At 41.2% G+C, this 23,001-nt stretch overlaps 1 protein-coding gene and 1 non-coding gene across 2 annotated transcripts; one reads left to right on the top strand and one right to left on the bottom strand.

Moving 5' to 3' along the window:
- The first annotated feature begins 967 nt into the window (after positions 1-967).
- Positions 968-12,515, top strand: DNTTIP2 (deoxynucleotidyltransferase terminal interacting protein 2). The gene is made up of 7 exons (XM_060232242.1): positions 968-1,157; positions 3,649-5,336; positions 6,189-6,324; positions 7,914-8,009; positions 8,759-8,923; positions 11,195-11,304; positions 11,918-12,515. The coding sequence occupies exons 1-7, from the start codon at positions 1,083-1,085 to the stop codon at positions 12,009-12,011; spliced, it is 2,364 nt and encodes a 787-aa protein (XP_060088225.1). The 5' UTR covers positions 968-1,082; the 3' UTR covers positions 12,012-12,515.
- Positions 12,516-18,079: 5,564 nt separating this feature from the next.
- Positions 18,080-18,164, bottom strand: TRNAR-UCU (transfer RNA arginine (anticodon UCU)). The gene is given in 2 exon segments: positions 18,080-18,115; positions 18,128-18,164. It is a non-coding gene; the product is annotated as a tRNA-Arg (tRNA).
- Between the last annotated feature and the right edge of the window lie 4,837 nt (positions 18,165-23,001).

Genomic DNA, 23,001 nt, shown 5'->3' on the forward strand with positions numbered 1-23,001 from the left:
CCACTGCTGTGTTTAGGTGAGGCATGACTGAGGAAGAGAGCTGTCCCACTCTCCATGACAAAGAGATAGAAAGAGGGAGCTGGCACCTAACAACTGCCAGATGGGACAGGGAGCAGCTCTCAGGACAGAGCTCCAGTGCTGGGGATTGAGAGTTGGACTGGTTGGTGTTGATCCACATCTGACATCCTAGACCTAGATGATTGGGGCCTGAGGGATGGGCAAGACTAGGGTAAATAGAGACACATGAGGGCAGTGGGATTCCCTGTACCTGCTGGCTGTCAGGGGTTCCCTTCTTGTAGGGTATAACCCTGCCTGCTTGTGGTTTAGGCCAGAAGTACCTTGGCTGCAGGGCTATTGCCTTGCTTCACTTTTCTATATAGTATCAGTGAACCTTCTGGACTAAATGATGGCATGCAGGTTGCATTCCGGATGCTCATGCCCAGCCGCCTGCAGGATGAACATGTGGTATGTTAACATGGTTGCTGTGATGAGTGACATTCCAGCAAGTTGGGGTCCTAGCAAGCAGATGTTCTGCAGACTAATGGACATACTGGAGTGTTCCCTTTAAGCTGAGTTAGCGCGAGGTACCTCACAGATTTTTAACCTCCAGCTCACATTTTTGTCTTAGCTCAGGAAGGATGACCCCAGAACACACTAATTTATGCAGTAGCTCACAACTTTAATGCTAGTAGCTCACATAGTAGAATTTTTGCTCACAGGACTCTGCAGCTTAGAGGGATCATTGACTGGAACATGAGTGGCAAAAGGTATTTTGTAATAATCGCAATGCAGATTCAAGAACATAAGAATCTGTCTTGAAACTGACTAGGCAGTTAGTTGTTTCCTGAGGAATTCTCTCTAAAGAAGAGTCTCTGCACGCGCAGAGAAATTTCCCTCAAAGTATGATCGCCCTCTCTCTCTCTCGCCGTCGCTCTTTTCGGCTCTCGAAAGAGAGCAGCGTTTCTAATCTTCGCAGGGGAACCATAGAGGGAAGAGAGAGGTTTCCCGCCGGAGTGCTTAAGCAATGCTCAACGATCCGGCAGTGAAGGGGAAGCAGCGCTTCCGGTAAAGAAGTTGGGAAGATGATGGCCACTAGGCGAGCAACGCGGCGAAGTAAGCCGACGCTGTCTTCTGAGGGAAGAAACGATTCCTCTATGGTGAGAGACGGGAGAAACAGCAGGCAGCACCGTGGGGAGGGCTTGCTTATCAGTTGCGTCACACACATCCCTTGCATGCGGTGGTGGTCCAACGGATGGATTTCTTTTCCTCTCCCTCCACCGCGATTTTCTGACCACGCCGGGAGCACGCGCATTCTCCCCTAGGTGCCAGGGCTACGCCGTGTGACCGGGGAAGGGGGGGGGGGAGTGAAGCGTGAGAAGGAAACTCTTTTCTTTGGATGGTGTTGGAAATGGGAATGAAATGTGTGCTAAGATTTCGGTGCATTGCGGCCCTTGCAGAGCATGGGGATCCGGCAGAGTGCCTTTCGCAGCCGAGGTGCGTACTTTTGGCTTTGGGGAGGGGAGGAGGATTCATCTCAGAGCGAACGTTTTCTGCGGTGCTCTGTCATGGATATGTAGGTGGGCTGATCAGGTGAGTAAATTTCTGCAAGCTTTGAGAGGACACTGCAATCTGAAGCACCATTCTTGTCTTAATATCTCGGATCTAGACTGCGAGGAGTGGTGTTTCCTCCTCCTCTACCCCTGTCCTAGTGGGCTTTTGGTGTTTTCAGTGAAAACTTTGTCCCGTTTGTGAAGACGTGCTGTACCTGTCAGTTTCATGGCCATGCTTGCAGGGTATGCATTGCAGTACTTCTGTTCTTGGCATTACTTATGTGAACCTTTCATAATACTTACATGTGCTGTAAAGTACTAGAGAGGAGTTTGCTGTATGTGAGTCTAATTATTGCAAATTGTGTGAAGCTTGTACATGATGTGTCTTGATATTCCCATAGTTCCCCTGACCGGGATAGCCCAGGCTAACCTGATGTAATCAGATCAGAGAAGCTAAGCAGGATCAGTCCTGGCTAGTATTTGGAAGGGTGGCCTCCAAGGAATACCAGGCATGTGATGCAGAGGCAGGCAATGGCAAACCACCTTGGAAAGTGTGGTGCATAACACTAAAAGAGCTGGAACTTTTGGCTGCCAGACAGTCTTAGGATCTCTTGGCTATACTATACACACTGTCATACAATAATTAATTAATCAATCAATCCTCTAGGGAAGAGACAATACAACATGATGTCTTTCCATTTTTGTTTACTGCTTCCAGACAGGACTTGCTCTAATGATCCTGATCAAACGTGTGTGTAAATGGTTCTTTAAGAATAAATCAGTCTGCATTAAATTGAATGTATAAGGAAATAGACTAGTAGCTTTTTATGGTGTAGTTCTGTTATTCTTAGTGATGCTGTTCAGAAATCATAGATATCAATTTAAATAATTGTCATGGAATCACTGAACTGCCTGCCAAGGTACAATATTTTATGGAAGTTTTCAATGCAGTGTGCTTGAGTGCATACTAACTTTGCACAGTTTTGAATGTGTTGCTAGTAATTTTACATATGGTCTCTGTTGCTGATAAACTTCGAAGCTTTCAGCAATAGTGCCATCTCATATGAAAATCTGACCTTGTAACTCTGTTTTACGCTAGCTGGCAAGAAACAGCTTGCTGTGATAAGATCTCTAAAAGTATAAGTATGGTTCTTTAAATTCATAATGCTCCGTTACTCTCTTTAATTTGGATCACGTTTCTTTGTTTTCATTTTTATATGTTCTTTTTGTGTTCTTGTGCTTGGTGAGATAGAACTCCTTGTAGTGGAAGTACTTGAGGTGTATTTGGTGTGTCTGTCAGTTAATTCTCTTCATGTGACTCAACTCGTAAGCTATGTCAAGAAGAACAGTTAATTCTAGGGAAATCTTAATGTTCATTTCAGTTAAAGAAATAAGCCTCAAAATGATTTGCTTTATCCATTCAGTAGATGTCAATGGAATAAGCATTCAACAGAAAAATGTTGTTGCTATTATCAAAAACATATTAAGGTTTTAAAATTTTGTCTGTTCAGCAGTGTAGATTCTATGGTGTAAGGTTCTTTTAAGAGCCCCATGGTGCAGAGTGATAAGCTGCAGGACTTTAGTCCAAGCTCTGTTTACAACCTAAGTTCGATCCTGGCAGAAGCTGGGTTTAGGTAGCCAGCTTATGGTTGACTCAGCCTTCCATCCTTCCGAGGTTGGTAAAATGAGTACCCAGCTTGCTGGGGGTAAAGTGTAAATGACTGGGGAAGGCAATGGCAAACCACCCCATAAAATATCAGCCATGAAAATGTGAAAGCAGCCTTACCCCAGAGTCAGAAATGACTGGTGTGTGCACAGGGGATTATCTTTACCTTTTACCTTTAAGGTTCTTTTAAAAGCAGGGGTGTATCAAAACTTGGGTGATTTGCCTTAATGCTCTAATAGGCAAACTTGAACAAAAATGATATTCTCGTAGTAAAGATTGATGTAATATTGTTTCATTTGTACAATAGATGGTTGCTTTAAATCAAATTACTTTAGTGCCCTGCAATTTGAAATCAGGAGTTTCCTATTTGGCATTTATATTTATCAGATAAAATCACTTTTGCATAACTTTGACATCTTCTCATTCTCACAGTGTTTCTCAATGGAAGGCAGCACACCTGGGAGAGCAACCAGGAGTAAAAGTAAAGGGAATTTCCACCCAGTTATCATTTCTGAATCTTGTTCTGAGAAAATGAAGGAGTCTAAAAAACCCCCAGATACTGAGGAGCATTTGGAGGTACAAGCTACTCAGAATAAGAGTGAAGCTACACATTTAGCAGACTCAGTTGCTGAATTGCAGACTGATGGATATGTTTCTGAAGCAGAATCAAACTGTTCCTCTGTCTCTGTACCCTTGTTCATAAGAGTGACAAGAAGGCGACAAATTGTACTTCCTTGTCAGTCAGAATCTCCAGCTAAAAACAGACAAAGCAAGAGAGTGTTTCCCAGTGAAAACAGCAAATGCCGGGATGATGATCTCTCTGAATCAGAATCGTGCGCTTCCCCTGTTTCAGGACTGCAAGCCTCCAATGTTGCAAGAATGACTAGAAGCAGACAAGTCAAGGCCACTATATTGCCTGTGTGTGAAGTGCAAGCTGAAGAGGTTTCTGATGCAGAATCATGGTGCTCAGGTGTTTCCACAGAACCTTCTCTTCAGTTTAAAAGAATGACAAGGAGCATGCGACTGAGACAACAAGCAGAAACAATATCACAGGGTGAAAGGAAAAGTGATGTTGTGGTAGGAGATGAAAAGTTGCCTAATCATGTATCTAAATCCCAGACAATAGTAATTTCTGATTCAGAACCCACAAAATCTGATTATGATGAACAGCAAACATCCTGTCTCTCAACTACTCAGAGTAAATCAAAGCACCATTCTGAATCTGTCACTAGGAGTGATCTAAAGCAGAGATTTTCAAGCAGATTTTCTAAGAAAAGAGATCGAGAATCTACAAAAACAATGCCTGAAAAAGAGATGCAAAAGGAGAAGGATTGTGAAATTGTGGAGTGTGCAGAGAAAAATGCAGGAAAGAACAAAAACATAAGGGAATCGGCTAGAAAAGAAATACCAAATGTTATTTATGAAATTGTGGAGAACACAAAAGAATTGTGTGATCAAACATCAGAAAAATCTAGAAAAACAGTTGAAAAATTGTCTCCAGTGAAGAGTGCAGCCACATTCTCACAGCAGACAGCCCCTAATAAAGGCAAAAACAATATGGAAACCCACAAGCCAGATACCAGAATGCTTACACATAGTTGTTTCCATCAAGCAGAAGAGGTAATAGAAGTGGACAAGCTACATGAAACGGGCAGCCCACAAAATATCCCATCGCAGACTACAGAAAGCAGTGATGACTGCGGGGTATCTGTTGTTAGTATAGATAGTGATGGATGCCAGGAGGAGCCAGTTGCTGAATCTTCTTCATGTGCAACAAAAAAAACAGGGGATGAGAGGTGTTCCACTGTGTCACTTCTTATCAGTGATGATAGCAGTGAATCTGACAGCAGTGATTTAGAAGAAACAAATGAAATAAAAATGACTGCTAGTTGTGCGGGTAGCAGTAAGCAAAATGCACTGGCCTTGGACACCTCAGACAGTGAAGTGATGTTTGTGATTGACAAAACTCCTGGCTTAGACTCTAGCAAAGCATACTACTTAGAAGAGAAGGACACAGGGAATGATGGGGAAGGAACAAAAAGCAAGGAGTCCTCAGAGCTGGAAGAAGATGAAGAGTTTATCGATGAGGAGGAAGGTTCATCGGATGTGACCCCTACAGCGTGAGTTCTTTCTTAGACTAGCCTAGACACGGTTTCTATATCCTGCTAGACTTGTGAACGATTTGGCTAAAATTTGATCTTGTTACTCTGCTTTCAGTTATCAAATTGGAGAGTAGGGCAAAAACTTTGGGACAAGGAAGGCCTGGAATAATGAAGTAGCTCTGATCATAAGAGAGATTTGTGCCTAACATTGGTTGCCATATAGTAGGGGGAAAAAACACTGTGGTGGCTACAAGCATAGACAGCTTCAAGAGGGGGTTAGATAAAAATATGGAGCAGAGGTCCATCAGTGGCTATTAGCCACAGTATGTGTGTGTGTGTGTGTATGTGTATAATTGTTTTTTTGGCCACTGTGTGACACAGAGTGTTGGACTGGATGGGCCATTGGCCTGATTCAACATGGCTTCTCTTATGTTCTAAACCTTGAAGACCTAATCCAGGAATCATCAAGTGGTAGCTTCAGACTGACTTTCAGCATAATGTCAAACATATCATTGTGCATTTCAGGGCCATTCTGAGAGTCTACATCTAGTCTGTGTCCTGAGGTGGGATGTTTAGATAGGAAGGGGAGTTCTATGGATAGCACTGTGTTTCACATTGCATGGGAAGAACCTAAAGAGCATCTCCTGTCATTTCCTAAGGGAGGAGGAATGGGTGGAGCTAACATTACTGGCCCTGAGCTCTTGTTTAGTCCAAAATATATATTAAAAATTAGTAGCTGAGTAGCATGCAGACACTCCCTCCTTAAGTTTGTGTGTGTTTAAACAACATTATCTGTAACAGTTGATAACATGCATGTGTTGATGTGGTTGTGGGCTGGTATGTTTAAATAACCAGCTCTTTCTTTTCCAGCTTGTCATTATCAAGCAGCATTGACCCTGGCCTAAATCCTAAAGACCTGGGAGAGTTATATATTAATTTGGATTCAGGAAAAGAGAAGTCTGTCTCACATGGAATTGTGCCACTGAAGGAGAAGAAAAAGGATGAGGTAAACTACTCAGAGACTGCTATTGAACAAAATGTATGAGAAGGTGTACCTTGGCCTATTGTCTCAATAGTAAATATATCAGGGGCTTAGAAGAGTATAACTCTGTTTAGAACTGCACTGTAAAACCTCAGAAGCAGCTCTGCTCTTATTAGTTTAGACTTATTTTCTCACTGAATGTTTTTTAATCATGTATTCAGGATTATTTTCTGGCAGGTGACACTACCGTCATGTCCCTTTGTTCAGCTAATCCTGCTGCTATTTTGGCATTTTGGAACATATGTGCCCTTTGTTCAGGGTGTTCTTTGTATTTAGGATGACTTGGCTCAGTAGTAGCCAATATGGATCCAAGTCTGCACATTTTCTTGGCTTTAGCATGTATCTGCCTGTGCTGAGCCACTCCCAAGCCAGTGGTGCACAAACACCTACAGTCAGATGCATCAAAATGACTGTCACTTGGATTTTGGTTAGTCATACTGAGAAATACAGTGCTGACATGCTGTGGAGTCTGCTTTTAATAGAACCAACAATTAAAATCTTTTGAAAGGAAATGATAAATGCAATAGCAGTGGTTTTCATTAGAAAGATTTATATTGGTTATATTACTGCTGCACAAATATTTCGTTACAGTTAGGGACTAATAGAATATTAGTTGCATTTTAACTAGATGGTCTCTTCTTGTTACTCCATCTTGAGATTTTGTTTGTGTTTTCTGTTAGGGCTAGAACTCCACTCTCACCCCACTATCAAATTATTACCAGTCCTCCTTTAAATCACTTAAACCCACTTCTATCATGGGCTTACTTTATTTGCTTGTTGCATTCTGCTTGTCTACATTATGTACTACTCTTACCTGTTGTATTGTAGCTGCCCTCAAATCTGTCTTCTCTTTTCACTCCTGTATGTTTTGCTTAACTTAAGTCCTCAGGGCAAGGACAGGGTCATTCTAGCATGCTATAGTATTAAATGAATGTTTAATAGCCCCTAAGAAATAGAGAGTAAGCAGTGTTCATCCTATAAGAAAACTCCTTATTTATATGCACTAATCTTGATCTTATAAAGTGTACATTGCATTAGAAAAACATTCTATTTTCCATACAAGCCTAAGGAGAGTTAGATCCTTCTAAGTCCATTAAAGTCAATGGGGTTAGGTGTAACTGTGTTTAGGACTCCACTGTTAGCCTCTCGATCTATGGGTCAGTCCCTGTTACAAATGCAGTGGAAAAAATCTATACTGTCTTCATGTGGCTAGATTCTGTAGTATCACATTTCCAAGTGAATTTATTCTACCTCTGTCTTCAGCGAATTAAAAACATTGTTAGTTTTATTTATTATAAATTGTCAGTTATTGTGACATCTTAATTCTTCACTCTCAGTGAAATTTCTGTTTAGTACATTTATGGGCCCTTGATCATCTTTCAAGCTTTGGAAGATGAATTTCATATAGCTATTGTTTTTACAAACCCTGTTTGTTCTTAAAGCTTAAACTGTTAATAGTTGAATGGCTTCTCCAAGTGCTAGAATTTTACCATTATTTGTATAGCAGTGGGTAGTATTTATATCAGTCTAATGAAATATGTTTTCATATGTAGCTCTTGCAGAAGAGTACTATAACTCCTGACTTTGAAAAAAGGGAATGTGTTCCACCCTTAAGAGAATCACTCTACCAACTAAAGAAACAGCGTAGGGTAAGTAGTATGCCACTGAGCAACATTGGTAATTTTCTAAGCGCTAAACATACCATTTTCTTAAAATCTCTCTGCAGATATGTATCTCCCCATCAATACATCTTTGAGTCTGATCTGCCTCACAAGGTTGTAAAGATAAAACAGGGGGATGGCATCCTGAGAAAGTAAAAAATATATAATAAAATTGAAAACTGATATTAGCCATTACTTTTAAACAGTACCTTTTAGCCATTTGTGGTAGAGAATCCATATACAAAGGGACTAAATCATGTATCCAAAGCCAGGGGGAGACTGGTACAGTAATAGAATAGTTGGATTTGAATAAATTTGGGGCAATGGAGGAGAGCATGTATTCTATGAAACAGGAGGGATGCATGGGAAAGAAAGAGTATACACTATCTGATACTGAATGTCAGTTCCTAAACTGTCATGGAAGCTTGCTTGGTGACCTTGGGCCAGTCATATATACTTAACCTAGTCTGCTTTACAGGATTAAGTGGAGGAGAATGATGTATGCCATGATGAGTGGACAAGTGGAGAGTGTAAATGAAGTAACTAAATATATAAACATGGATTACTGTATTTTGACTGCAATTATAAGTGTATTCAGACTGTGTATATGTATTCTCTGTATAAATAATTTAAAACTGTTGTTTGTGTGTGCTTTGCTTTGAAAGCTTATAAAACAAAATTGATTACTATTTCAAAATACTAACTCTTCAAACTTATTTCTTGGTGCTTACACGCAGGCAGAGCGGGGGAAAACAACAGGTGATGGTTGGTTTGGAATGAAAGCCCCAGAAATAACCGATGAACTGAAAAATGATCTTCAGGCTCTGAAGATGAGAGCAGCCATTGATCCTAAACGTTTTTATAAAAAGAATGATAGAGAAGGTCTCCCAAAATACTTCCAGGTAAGAAGGTGAAAAGATTGACCAAGAAAATAGTTGAAATTGTGTGTATGTTTGTGTCCTGCTTCACTACTTTGAAGATTCTTATAAAGTTAAATATCTTCTTGAATATATTCACACTCACTGATGCCTTAGATATGTGATTTTTCTTGTTATGTATTAGCTGTGACTACCTTAAAAATAATACATTTCAATTTCCTAGCTATTGCTTAGTACACCATACTTCTTCTGCCCTTGAACTCTGAAATGCAACTGTGGTGTTTGCTGCATGATTGCTTCTAAAGGAAACCAAGGTTTCTGCTTCTCCAGGAACTTCAGAGAAGGTTCAAACTGTCTGTAGGCTTCCATCTGTGTGAGCCTTATGGACTGTGGGTGGTGGCTACACTGTGGAGTATTATTTATTTAAACCCCTGCTTGTCCCATAAGTCAAGGTGGCTTTTGTTACACAATTTAAAACAGGGTGTTGAACTAATTTGTCACGGGGGATGGATCTCACATAAATGTCACTTTGTTGTGCTGGTCCGTCCATGCATGAGGTACCAGAGATATAAACTTTATAAAGGTGATTTCAGATGTCGAATGGCAATAGCAGGTGAATGACAATAGCAGGCTTGATTGGATTAGGTGTGATATGCAGAGGGGTAGTAGCTGTGGAGATACCAGCACTGGTAATCAGACAGGAAACCTGGATCTCAATTCCATCCAGGAGGATGTAAAGAATAACTGACATAAGTTTGACATTAGAAACCATGATATTCAGTTGCTGACCTAAGAGTAGCAGTTCTGATACAAAGGAATTTCAAAGGGAGATTAGAAAGAGAGACTGCTGAATTGCAATTGATAATGAAGCTCGAGACAATGCATCCTCTTGGACTGAATTGAGACATAGTTTTCCTATCTTATTACCAATGTGTGGTAATAAGACCATTACCATAGTTTTCCTATCTTATTACCAATATAAAACACAGATATAAATATACATCATTCCACTCTCCAAGATATAAGAACCAATCCAAGGGTTCTAATTCCTAATCAGGGTCTTTTTGAAAGAAAATATATCCAGATAGGAACAGAGAAATCCATTTAAAAAAAAACTTTTCAGAATAAGCCAAAATAATTTTCTCAAGTACACTGTACTTGTCAGAAGAATCCATCCTTCCTCCTTCCCTCCAAAGAAGAAGTGTGCTTGCACACAAAAGCATACACCTGGAATAAAACTTTGTTGGTCTTAAATCTGTCATGGAATCCAACACTGTGTGTTCTCTCTCTCTCTCTCCCTCCCCCCTTCATCCTGAAAAAGAAGCGAATCCCCAAATGCTACCTGGAAACCAAGAGGACCCATAAATCTCTTAAGGGCAGACCATGCTAACAAGCCTACCATCTCTGCAGAAAGGAGTTGTTAAGCTCAGTTATGCGTTCAGAAGTCAGTGAACTGACCAAAAGCAGAGGCTGCATCACAACCTTGGACAGTACCATGGTTGTCACTGGCAGCCCTGAAGATGTGAAAACTGGCAAGGCAGTCTTAGAATGTAGACAGAAATCCCCACAGATAGTTATTCTTGAGATCATCAGTATAAATCCAAGACTGCTTCCATCATCTCAGTGAAGGAACCTGCTGGCAAACTAGGCGGATAATAAACCAACAAAATCTTTAACCTGCCCCTGACATCCAGAGTACAGTTAAGTATCCTGAAGGCTAATTTGCTTGAATCCAGTGCACATTTATTTGAATGTGAGTTCCATAAATGTGTTTATGATGCACTGGCTGAGGTCATGCTGAATAAAACTTCTCACTGTGGGTTGTACTTCCCTTAAATTGTCAGTAAAGATTTGAATGTCAATTGTGCAGTTTGTTTTGTACACTTTTAGTGGTCTTGCTTGACATCATACCATATTTTAAGCTGCAGTACTGCAGTCCAAGCTCTACTCACAACCTGAGTTCGATCCCGATGGAAGCTGGATTCAGGTCAAAGTTGACTCAGCCTTCCATCCTTCCGAGGTCGGTAAAATGAGTACCCAGCTTGCTGGGGGTAAAGTGTAAATGACTGAGGAAGGCAATGGCAAACCACCCTGTAAAAAATCTGTCATGAAATCATTGTGATGCGACGTCACCCAGAGTCGGAAATGACTGGTGCTTGCACAGGGGACTACCTTTACCTTTAACTGTACCCTAATCCTAATCTCTTTACTGTATTCTTAATGATTTTTTTAAAAAAGCAAAACCCATTAAAATATGCGTAGTAATCATGGTAACCTTGATTTTTCTTTTCTTAGGTTGGAACTGTTGTGGATTCTCCAGTAGACTTTTACCATGCTCGAATTCCAAAGAAACAAAGGAAGAAAACTATTGTGGAAGAACTTCTGGCAGATGCTGAATTTAGAAGGTATTTACAGTTAATCTCACTAAACATATGGTCACATAAATAAGAAACAAACCTGAAAGATGAGTGAGATCCCAAGTACAGCAAGTGGAACAGGAACAGAATTTTTCTGCCTTCCATTGTAGCACAAAATTATGTTCCTGGGGAGCCATGGACCTTCTCAAACAGCATGCACTTCTGCCAGTGGAAATGATGTTCAGTTGCCTTTTAGATACAGGCATAGATCTCCTTGTTTTAGGGAAAAATTATCCTCAATAGTATTCTCAGTAGAATATCAGAAATCTGTTTGCCGCACCAAATACTCTTAAATGGAAAGAAACAGCAGCATCAGACCCAGGGTCTATCTGGTTTCAAACAGTGGCCTGACAGATGCTTCTTCAAAGCCCAAATCCTAACATCTGTGCTTGAGTGCTCATTACTTCTGAATGTTGTGGTTCCACTTAGTGTCATGGCCAGGTGTCATTACTACTATTTAGTTTATGTTAAACAAATGGGAATTGCAGGAGACAGTTCAGCATGATATTGTTTAATCTGTGAAAAAAGAATTGTGTATAGAACTTGTTTTGTTGATCATACTGTATTTCACTCACACCTTCCAATTACTTCTCTTTTTCAGATACAACAAAAGAAAGTATCAAGCAATCCTAGCAGAAAAGGCAGCCCTTGCGGCCGGCAAGAAAAACAGGAAACAGAAGAAATTTCGTAAATAAGATGGAACACTGCTTTGTGCAAATTTGCAAATTATGGGTTAATATTTATCACATAAGAAACAGGACACAGCAAATCTGTTTTGGCAGCAATTTTTGTAACTACCTTTTTGTTCATTTTGGAAATAAAATCAAGATCTTTCAGTATCCATAAACAAATTGTGTTTCAGACTTCAGAGGAAACAAATGCTATTGTGTAAAATCAAAAGTTCTGGAAATCAACTGTGTAAAGTGCCCTTTCTATTTAACCTATAATCTGTAAATCTTTGGGGTGTTTTCATAGATATCTGTTAAAATAACTGTAAAACTTCCCAAGTCGGGTGAATTAATTTATACTTAATTTTGTTAAGAAAATATTGTAAAGCCACAAATGTATACGCTGGAAAAAATGCTATCTTGTGATGTATTCTAAAAAAAATCTGCACATATGAATAGCAGTTACAATCTATCTCTGGAGGTTTTATACAATGTCTTTTTGCAATGTCAAATTACATATTTTTAAAGGTATTTAAATGTATAGTGTCAGTTTTTAAAATATCTGTAAACTCATAAGTGTATATGGTACAATTCCTGTTCAATAGTATTACACCCCCTTTTTTATAAGCTGCATCTTTTAAATCCATTGAGTTCTGTCCAAAGTTCTGTTCTAGTAATGGTGAAGCCAACTGATTAGGCAAAAGGATTTTATTATGGTAATTTTGGTGATGTTTCATTACACAGTAATAAAAAAATCTAGTTTAAACTTAGATATTAATCTTACCTATCATGACATGCAAAAATTTGAAACAGTTCTATATAAAGAGCTCTAGGGACAATAGTATGACACTGTGGGGTGACATTTCACCTTTGAAACACTTCTTGTGCCATATCTGCAATGTTTGATTGGGAAAGGAAAGGAAAGGTTCCCTGTGCAAGCTCCAGTTGTTTCTGACTCTGGGGTGACGTTGCTTTCACAACGTTTTCTCGGCATACTTTTTATGGGGTGGTTTGCCATTGCCTTCCCCAGTCTTTTACACTTTCCCCCCCAGCAAGCTGGGTACTCATTTTACCGACCTCGGAAGGATGGAATGCTGAGTCAACCTTGGGGCGGCTACCTGAATCCAGCTTCCACCAGAATCGAACTCAGGTCGTGAGCAGATAGTTCAGACCACAGTACTGCAGTACTGCTTTAGCACTCTGCTACAAGGTACTACCTTGTACCTTATAGATCCGTATCAGAATCCCTTCTAAAAGCATGTAACTGTATGCACTAGGCTTCTATTCTGAAAAATAGATATGACAGCTTCATTACTTAGCTATTCCATGATTCTATTGAAATGATAAAATGAATTGCATGGAACGCAAGCAACTAAAGAATAAATTGCAGTCTGAAACACAAACCTTTTTGGGATACTGCGATATGGCTAAACGTCACTGTACAGTACTACGCCATGGAAATCTGCCTTGCTATCCTGAATGGACTTTTTCATACTCATAAGTACTGTGTAAAAACAGCAGTTTTAATTTTTTAAAAAAATTGTACTAGTATATTCATGCAGCAGTTGATGCAACATAATGTCATAGCATTTGTTTTTGGACAGGGAACAGAGGTAAAGGTGGAAATACAATGAAGAGGCTTATATGCCTCAACTCTTCCAGTCAAAGATGGTCCACAAATCTTTGACTAAACCCCAGTTTTCTTCTAGCTGCTTTGTTGGAAAATACTGTGTTAGCCTATGAACTTGCTTGAAGTACATGTTCTAGTGAAATTTAAGAGTACCATACTTTTGCTAATTTTCGCCCTAGTCTTCACCCTCTGTATTGTAAGACGAATTAAAAAGTAATAAATCACCAGGTCCGGATGGCATACATCCAAGAGTTCTGAAAGAACTCAAAGTTGAACTTGTGGATCTTCTGACAAAAATATGTAATCTTTCATTGAAATCTGCCTCTGTTCCTGAGGACTGGAAGGTAGCAAATGTCACCCCCATCTCTAAAAAGAGTTCCGGAGATCCAGGAAATTACAGGCCAATCAGTCTGACTTCAATACTGGGAAAGTTGGTAGAAACCATTATCAAGGACAGAATGAGTAGGCACATTGATGAACACGGGTTATTGAAGATGACTCAGCATGGGTTCTGTAAGGGAAGATCTTGCCTCACTAACCTGTTACAGTTCTTTGAGGGGGTGAACAAATGTGGACAAAGGAGACCCAATAGATGTTGTTTTCCTTGACTTCCAGAAAGCTTTTGATAAAGTTCCTCATCAAAGACTCCTTAGAAAGCTTGAGAGTCATGGAGTAAAAGGACAGGTCCTCTTGTGGATCAAAAACTGGCTAATTAATAGCAGAGAGTGAGTATAAATGGGCAGTCTTCACAGTGGAGGACGGTAAACAGTGGGGTGTCGCAGGGCTCAGTACTGGGTCCCATGCTCTTGTTCATAAATGATTTAGAGTTGGGAGTGAGCAGTGAAGTGGCCAAGTTTGCAGATGACACTAAATTGTTCAGGGTGGTGAGAACCAGAGAGGATTGTGAGGCACTCCAAAGGGATCTGTTGAGGCTGAGAGAAGTAATTGGAAGGTGTGAGTGAAATACAGTATGATCAACGTGGGCATCAACGTGGCAGATGCGGTTCAATGTGGCCAAGTGCAAAGTAATGCACATTGGGGCCAAGAATCCCAGCTACAAATACAAGTTGATGGGTTGTGAACTGGCAGAGACTGACCAAGAGAGAAATCTTGGGGTCGTGGTAGATAATTCACTAAAAATGTCAAGACAGTGTGCGATTGCAATAAAAAAGGCCAACACCGTGCTGGGAATTATTAGGAAGGGAACTGAAAACAAATCAGCCAGTATCATAATGCCCCTGTATAAATCGGTGCGGTCTCATTTGGAATACTGTGTGCAATTCTGGTCACTTCACCTCAAAAAGGATATTATAGCACTGGAAAAAGTCCAGAAAAGGGCAACTAGAATGATTAAAGGGTTGGAACACTTTCCCTATGAAGAAAGGTTAAAACGCTTGGGGCTCTTTAGCGTGGAGAAACGTTGACTGCGGGGTGACATGATAAGAGGTTTACAAGATAATGCATGGGATGGAGAAAGAGAAAGAAGTCCTTTTCTCCCTTTCTCACAATACAAGAACTCGTGGGCATTCAATGAAATTGCTGAGCAGTCAGGTTAAAACAGATAAAAGGAAGTACTTCTTCACCCAAAGGGTGATTAACATGTGGAATTCACTGCCACAGGAGGTGGTGGCGGCTACAAGCATAGACAGCTTCAAGAGTGGGTTAGATAAAAATATGGAGCAGAGGTCCATCAGTGGCTATTAGCCACAGTGTGTGTGTATATATATATGTGTGTGTGTGTTTGTGTGTGTATATATATATAATTTTTTTGGCCATTGTGTGACACAGTGTTGGACTGGATGGGCCATTGGCCTAATCCAACAAGGCTTCTCTTATGTTCTTAAAGCTTTACCTAGGTAATAGTAAAATCCCAGAGGGTTTTGCAACTAGTGACCCCAATACAAAAAACAAGCCAGAGCAATGGAGATGGGGATGAGGGGAATAAATAGATATGGTATTAAGGAAAGGTAAACAATGCTCAGTATGGTTCTGTGGACAAACTATTTTGATGTAATAATTGATAACTTTTAAGGGGGCAGCTCTTGAAACACCAAAATTAAAGTCATTAAGTTAAATTAGGTGAAAGTCAACTGCTAACAAAACACCTCAGTTTCAACCTGTTTTATATATTTAAAAGTGTGTGAATTTTAACATCCAAGCCTTTGCTTGGGTTTCCCCCCTCTCTAATAGGAGCCTAGGGTCATAAAAGCTCAGGCAAGCAAAGTAGCAATTAACCAGCTTCCTTTTAAACAATACTTCACTCCATAATGAAAAACTGTTCTGACCTGGATAGCTGGGCCTAGCCTGATCTTGGAAACTAAGTAGGATCTGCAGTAGTCTATATTTGGATGAGAGACCACCAAAGAACACCAGCAAAGTGACACAGGAGCAGACTGACCAAGAGAGAGAGCTTGGGGTCCTGGTAGATAACTCACTAAAAATGTCAAGGCAGTGTGCGATAGCAATAAAAAATCACTTCTGAATGTCTTGTCTGGAAAATTCTACTGGGTCACCATAAATCACCAGCAATTTGACAAGGCCTCAACAAACAGCAACTGCATCAGTTCTCCACCTTACTTCGGTGTTGAGTTAGACACGCCAGCTAATGGTCTAGTGCAGAGGTGGCTAAACTGGTTCAGGAACCACATGAGGCTCGTTTACACATTTTGTGAGGCTCCCAAAGCCCTCATCACCCTGCTGGCCAGCTTGAAGAAGACATTTTTTCTCTTTAAATCACTTCTCTAAGCCAAGCATGCCAGCAGCTTAGAGAATGTGTTTAAAGTTAAACTTGCTTTCTTTCCACCTCTCCATCCCTCCTCCTTTCTTTCCACCTCCTTTCTTGCGGCTGCCAAGCAGCTGACGTTCATGTCTGGCTCTCCAACATCTGACGTTTATATCCTATGTAGCTCTTACATGAAGCAAGTTTGGCCACCTCTGGCCTAGTGTTCTTTGGACAGTAGGCCACAATTTCCCTTGCGAGGGCCGCTTCTCCGACCAAGCCTATGCCAGGAAATGTAGCTCTTCTCCCCTCACCACCAGCTGTCCCCTTTCTCCGTCTCCCCTCTTCCCACTTTCGCCATTTCGGGCATATTTGATTGTGCTCGAAGGAAAAACCCTGTGAGGAGAGTTCCATTTCCTGTGCTGCTCGATGGCTGCTCAGGGGTTGCGGGGCGGGGGAGAGGAATAGGCGATGGCTCTTGCTTAGGGACGGCTCTTTTCGTCACGGTCGTGGTTAAGTCGACGACACGCGGACTCCCGTGGTAAGAGCAGGTAGACGTGAAGGGGCTGGAGGGTGCCTGAACTGTTTCCACGGCCCGATGTTTCCCTAGGGTTGCCAATCCCCAGGTGGGGGCAGGGGATCCCCCTGTTTGGAGACCCTCCCCCCGCTTCAGAGTCATCAGAAAGCGGGGGGAAGGGAGGGAAATGTCTGCTGGGAACTCTGTTATTCCCTATGGAGATTTATTCCCATAGAAAATCATGGAGAATTGATCCGTGGGTATCTGGGGCTCTGGGGGGGCTGTCTTTTGGGGTAGAGGCACCAAATTTTCAGTATATTATCTAGTGACTCTCCCCAAAATACCCCCCAAGTTTCAAAACGATTGGACCAGGGGGTCCAATTCTATGAGCCCCCAAAGAAGGTGCCCCAATCCTTCATTATTTCCTATGGAAGGAAGGAATTGAAAAGGTGTGCCGTCCCTTTAAATGTGATGGCCAGAACTCCCTTGGAGTTCAATTATGCTTGTCACAGCTTTGATCTTGGCTCCACCCCCAAAGTCTCCTGGCTCCACCCCCAAAGTTCCCAGATATTTCTTGAATTGAACTTGGCAACCCTATGTTTCCCGCGGGTGTCACGAAGAGGCCGGCTTGTTTTTATTGCCGTTGGGAGCGCTGCGTGGGAATAAATGGCCGTGCGGCTGCTGAGAGGAGGGGGTGGTTGGTTATTGCAGTAAGCGGCAGGGCTGGAGACAAAAGCAGCAGAAGAAGGACTAACGAGAGCCTCTCAGTGGGATCAGCAGGCGCTGAGGTGATTAAACGTGGGGCAAGAATAGAGGCTGCTGGTGGCGAAGCTGCCGTGCTGGGATTGTCGGCGGGAAGCGAGCAGGTCGCCGACTTAGTGGCCGCCTCGCTGCCGGGGACAGTCGGGGGTCTTCGTGTGAGGCCGTGCCCGACGCTTCTGCCTCGATCCGGCTCCGAAGACACGCAAGGCCGGGCATTTCCCGAACGGTTTTCGGCAGCCGTTCCGCCCCTGACCGCCCTGGGCAAGCGCCTTCCACCCTGCGCTCAACCGGGCTGGTTCTCGTGAGGGGAAGGCAAAAAGCAGGGTTGTCAAGCGAGAGCGCCTGAGCTGGGCTCTGGGGCTTTCGGGAAGGGTAGTTTTCGCAGGGTCAGCAAATGTTTGCAGTGAATTAGGAGATACTGAAAGTAGTAAAAAAAAAAAAATCAAACAACAACAAAAATCTAACTGCGACTCCGCCGGGACTCGAACCCGGAACCTTTGAATCCCTTCACCCTCTAGAAGTCCAATGCGCTATCCATTGCGCCACGGAGCCACCTGTTGGATTCTTTGTACATTGACTATACAGCCTATGGTGAAAGACGCTCACACTGCACTTGGAAGATGAGAGGCGTTTGTTTATAGTTTTACAGCGTCCCGGATCGGATATTATGAGGGCGGGGGAGGTGTTGGCAGCTTTTTTAAAAAAAACCACCAATGGAACTATTTAATTAAGTAGACTTTCCATTGAAATCACTAGTGTTTGTTAGGCTTTGTGACCTTTTCAAAAAGAAATTATTTGACAGTTTTCAAAATATGTATTTAAGATTTGCTGTTGTTACTAGTAATATAATTGCTTTTGTGTAAAATAATTATATCACATAATGATATACCACATTGATTTTTAATGTTAAAAATTTCTTTATATTTTGATTATTCGAATTATACTGAATATTGTTGTAATGTACTGGGTAATAATTTTTAGCACATTACTGCTTGCTTAAAGATCTTTAGTTAGTTCCCTTCTGGGTTTGAACAAGTAACTCTCCAGAATAACAAGGAGTCTACTTTAAAAATAATAATAAACCATCTTCTGTTGCTTTAAGAGTATGTAACCTTTTCGTTATACAGAAATCTTTGGCAATGAAAACAGGGATAATATTTTTATGCAGATGCTTTGAAATGTTACAGAAACTTAATGTTCTGAAAGCTCCAGTTCAGTTACTTGATGTCAGTTAAATTATTTCATGCTTTAATTATATGTAAAAGTTAACAGTAAAGTGATAGCACTTAAAGATTAACAGTTATTATGTAAAAGTTAACAGTAAAGTGATGGCACTTAAAGATTAACAGTTATTATTACATGAACTAGAAGCCATAAAAAGATTTCCTCTTTGAACAGAAAAAGTTCGCCAACTGCTTACACTGAAAAAACACATCTGACCAGTAAATTACCATTTTGATCATTTTATGTTCATTATTTTGGAGCCACTTCAAAATGTGCAAACCTTAAATGAGAAACTGCTCTCAGGAGCTTTTTAATCAATCCTATGTCCAGAATGTGCCTTTAACAGCAATACTGATTTATTTAAAACATTTTTATGCTGCCTTTCGACCCAATCAGGGTCCACAATGTGGTGATAAAAACATTAAAACAATTACAATACAGCTAAAATATAACATTCAATTAAAACACATAAACAACAGCAGAAGGTGGGCCAATAGTCGTTTTTGGGGGCATGCCAGGTTAAACAAACAAAAAGTCTTCACCTGCTGGCAAAAAATACAGACAGAGGGTGATAAAAAAATCTCCCTGAGACAATTTATTTATTTATTATTTTATTTATTTATTACTTTAAATTTCTATCCCGCCCTCTCCGCAAGCGGACTCAGTTCCAAAGTTTAGATGTCACAACAGAGAAGACCCACTCTTGGCCCTCTCAACTGTCTAGCATCAGATGTTGGGCAGCCAGAGGAGGATCTCAGATGACATGAGTAAGCCAGTAGGCTCATATGGAAGAAGGAGGGTTGCCAACTCCAGGTTTGGAAATACCCAGAGATTTGAGGGTGGAGCCTGGGAGAGTGGAGTTTAGGGAGGACAGGGACCTCAGTAGGGCATAATACTATGCAGTCTACCTTCCAGAGTAGCCATTTTCTTCAGCAGAAGTGGAAGGAATGTTTTAAATGAGTAATAAGAGATTTTTATAGTCTGGAGATCAATTGTAATTCTGGGAACTCTCCAGCCCCCATGGGGAGGTTTGCGATCCTAGAGAAGGTGGTCCTTACGGTACCTTGGTCCCAGGCTGTATGGGCTTTGAAGGTCAATACCTGTGCCTTCAAATGAGCCCAGATACAAATCAGAAGTCAGTGTAGGTGGAACAAGACTGGACTGATGTGGTCCCTATGATCCACACCAGTTCAAACTTTGACCACAGCTTTTTATACCAACTGTAGCTTCTGGACAGTGTTTAAGGGCAGCCCCACATAGAGCACATTGCAGTCATCTAATTTAGATGCTACCATGGCATGCAGATGAATCACCCATGGAACATGGCTTTGCAAAACATCTGGACAGAAGCAGAGCTTGTGGGTCAGGAAGGCTTGTGAACCTAGCAGGTAGCATAAGAATCAGGCCTGTCTCTCATGCTACACTAGACACAGGGGTGGCCAACAGTAGCTCTCCAGATGTTTTTTGCCTACAACTCCCATCAGCCCCAGCCATTGACCTGCTGGCTGGGGCTGATGGGAGTTGTAGGCAAAAACATCTGGAGAGCTACCGTTGGCCACCCTGCACTAGAGTATGCTGTCCAGCTTAGCAGAGTAGAAGCACCAGGACACCTAAGGTGCAGGGAATGGCATTGACCCCGAAGTATATGTTAGAGGGGTGGTGTTTCATCCTTAAGGATTAACTCATGGCACACTTGCCAAAAAGGGGGCCCATCACTGTGCTGCAATAATGTGGAACAAAGAATGGTTTAGTACGCAAACACAAAACACACAGTGCAATCTTTTCATGTCTATGCAGAAGGTCCTGTGATGTTCGGGGGTACTTACTCCTGGGTAAGGGTCCATAGGATTTCACCCTAAATAGATTTTGTCCAGTTGATATTAAAAGAAAGGTTTATGTAGACAGTTTCTAGTCTGTTTCTTTAAATTGCTAATACAGTTGTAGGTTTTTAAATTTGTTTTTCAGCTGTAAAAATGGAAAATGCTTAAGCTTCTGCTCAGTTCAACTCTGTCTTTGTATTAGAATAAGGGTTCATGCTGTGACCGAGACAATGGGCTCGATATTGGAATAGAGATAATCTTAAACTACCTAGCAGTGATGATCTATAATGGCAGGGAGTGTGATGATCTTTCACAACAGGATGTATTCTTTGAACTCCAAGGCAGGGGATATGTGAGTGGAATAATAAAAACTAAGGATAAAGAAAATAGGTAGTGAGTTAGCATTTACTTTGCACACACCTGCCACTTAGTATTTGGACATAACTAGAACTCAGCTACAGAACTTGTGTGGGCTCAGCTGGTGAACCTGTGTTTAATGTCAATACGTATAAATTGAATGAGTACTGGTAGCTGTGCTGCGGTGTGTGCGTGTGCACACATGCACATTTGTGTGCGTAACAAAATGAAAAGGCACCTTCTAATGAATCAGACCTTTGGTCCAACAGTCACTGTTGTCCACATTGTTTGGCTGTGGCTCTCCAGGGCATCCTGTAGTAGTCTTTTATATCACCTATTACCTGAGTCTTTTATATCACTTGTTACCTGAGTTTTTTAACCTGTTATCTTCTGCAGGCCAAGCAGATGCTCTACAACTGAGCCTCAGGCTCTCCCTGAAAAAGGTCACTGTGCTACATTACTAAGAGCCCAGAAATGAAAATAATATAAGTAAAGTGATAACGTTGTACATAGGAAAAGTAAACCTGTTCATCACAGACCTATTTCTTGCTAGCATAGGATGAAGTGATAAAAGTGTACTACACCATTCTTGCAAAGTACCTTTTGGCTGCCATAACAATCAGGGAGCAAAAGATTAGCTCTCCTTCATTTTTGACTGGTTTTTATAACTGGAACTCTCTGTAAATTTGCCATGCTGTACTTCCTATTTCCATGCCAAGAAAGGGATTTGGATTTACTATAACATTCTGTGTTCCTGTCTTAAAATGCACTCTCACAAAAATATTCCTACACATGGGAAAGAAAGGGCTACAACCTTTCTCCCTGACATTCTGTTTTTGTATAGAAAAAAAACCATTTGCAGTAGTATAATCAGTTCAGACACAATTGTGCCACTTTGTGTTGGGGAGAACTTGGTTTTCATAAAGACAGCCTATCTCCATATGAATGGGCCAGAGTTTCTAGATCCATAAAGGTGTCTTACAGGAAGACAGGTTCTGTGGAATTAATCTCTCTAGAAATCAACACCGCTTCCAGCATCCAACTATCCAATTTGTTTTTGTTTGTTTTACAAATAGTACCTTTCTCATTGCTGATCGTGGTCAGAAGAGCTAGTGGGGGTGGGGTGATCCAGTTGCGCTTAGCAATCCTCATTGTCAGAGCAATGGCTAATTATGGGGCATCATCTGCTAGCACTATTTTATCTGCTGCAATGTGTACCTTCTCCTGGAGGGAAACACAACACTAAAAAGATTTCTGTGGTCTGCTTTCAGTACAATTGTTTAAATAGAAGCTTCCTAGTCCTTTGATGCTAATGAAAGGGCCTTTAGCTGAGTCTTCTATTGCCACACATCAGTTGGAAGTTGGAACACTATAATTCGTGAAGTTTACCATTCCTCTGAGTCTGTGCAGAGTGGTCTCTGCTCACCACTGAATTCAGACATCTGAGATTTAGAGAAAGGCATTCCTCTCTAGGAAGATTCAGGTGGGTAGCTGTGTCGGCCTGAAACAGCAGAACAAAATTTGAGTCTAATGGCACCTCTAAGACCAACAAAGTTTTATACAAGGCGTGAGCTTTCATGTGCATGCACACTTCTTCAGATGCATTGAAACTGAAGTCGCTAACCATTACATATAAGTAGAAGGTGGCTTCTACATATAAGTAGAAGGTGGGGAGAGTATTACCAGGTCGGGCCAGTTAGAATCAAGAGATATAAGTAACTGAGCAGTAACTATAGCTAAAACTGGATGAAGGCAATTGGTAAGACCTGTGAATAGCAGCAAAACTTATATCCAGAATAAAACTTTGTTGGTCATAAATATGCCACTGGACTCAAACTTTCTTCTCTAGGGAGGATTGTTTACATGTAGGTTTGAGTAATAATAATAATAATATAATAATAATAATAGATTTTATTTATATCCCTCCCTCCCCGCCTAGGCGGCTCAGGGCGGCTAACAACATTTCACACGATTAACATAAATAGATA

This window comes from Heteronotia binoei, chromosome 2 (assembly GCF_032191835.1).
Source record: "Heteronotia binoei isolate CCM8104 ecotype False Entrance Well chromosome 2, APGP_CSIRO_Hbin_v1, whole genome shotgun sequence".
NCBI lineage: Eukaryota > Metazoa > Chordata > Lepidosauria > Squamata > Gekkonidae > Heteronotia > Heteronotia binoei.

Coding starts and splice junctions, on each gene's coding strand:
- DNTTIP2 (XM_060232242.1), top strand. CDS start 1,083: ATGATGGCCACTAGGCGAGCAACGCGGCGAAGTAAGCCGACGCTGTCT. Junction 1,158..3,648: donor GAAGAAACGATTCCTCTATG/GTGAGAGACGGG, acceptor TCATTCTCACAG/TGTTTCTCAATGGAAGGCAG. Junction 6,325..7,913: donor AGGAGAAGAAAAAGGATGAG/GTAAACTACTCA, acceptor TTTCATATGTAG/CTCTTGCAGAAGAGTACTAT.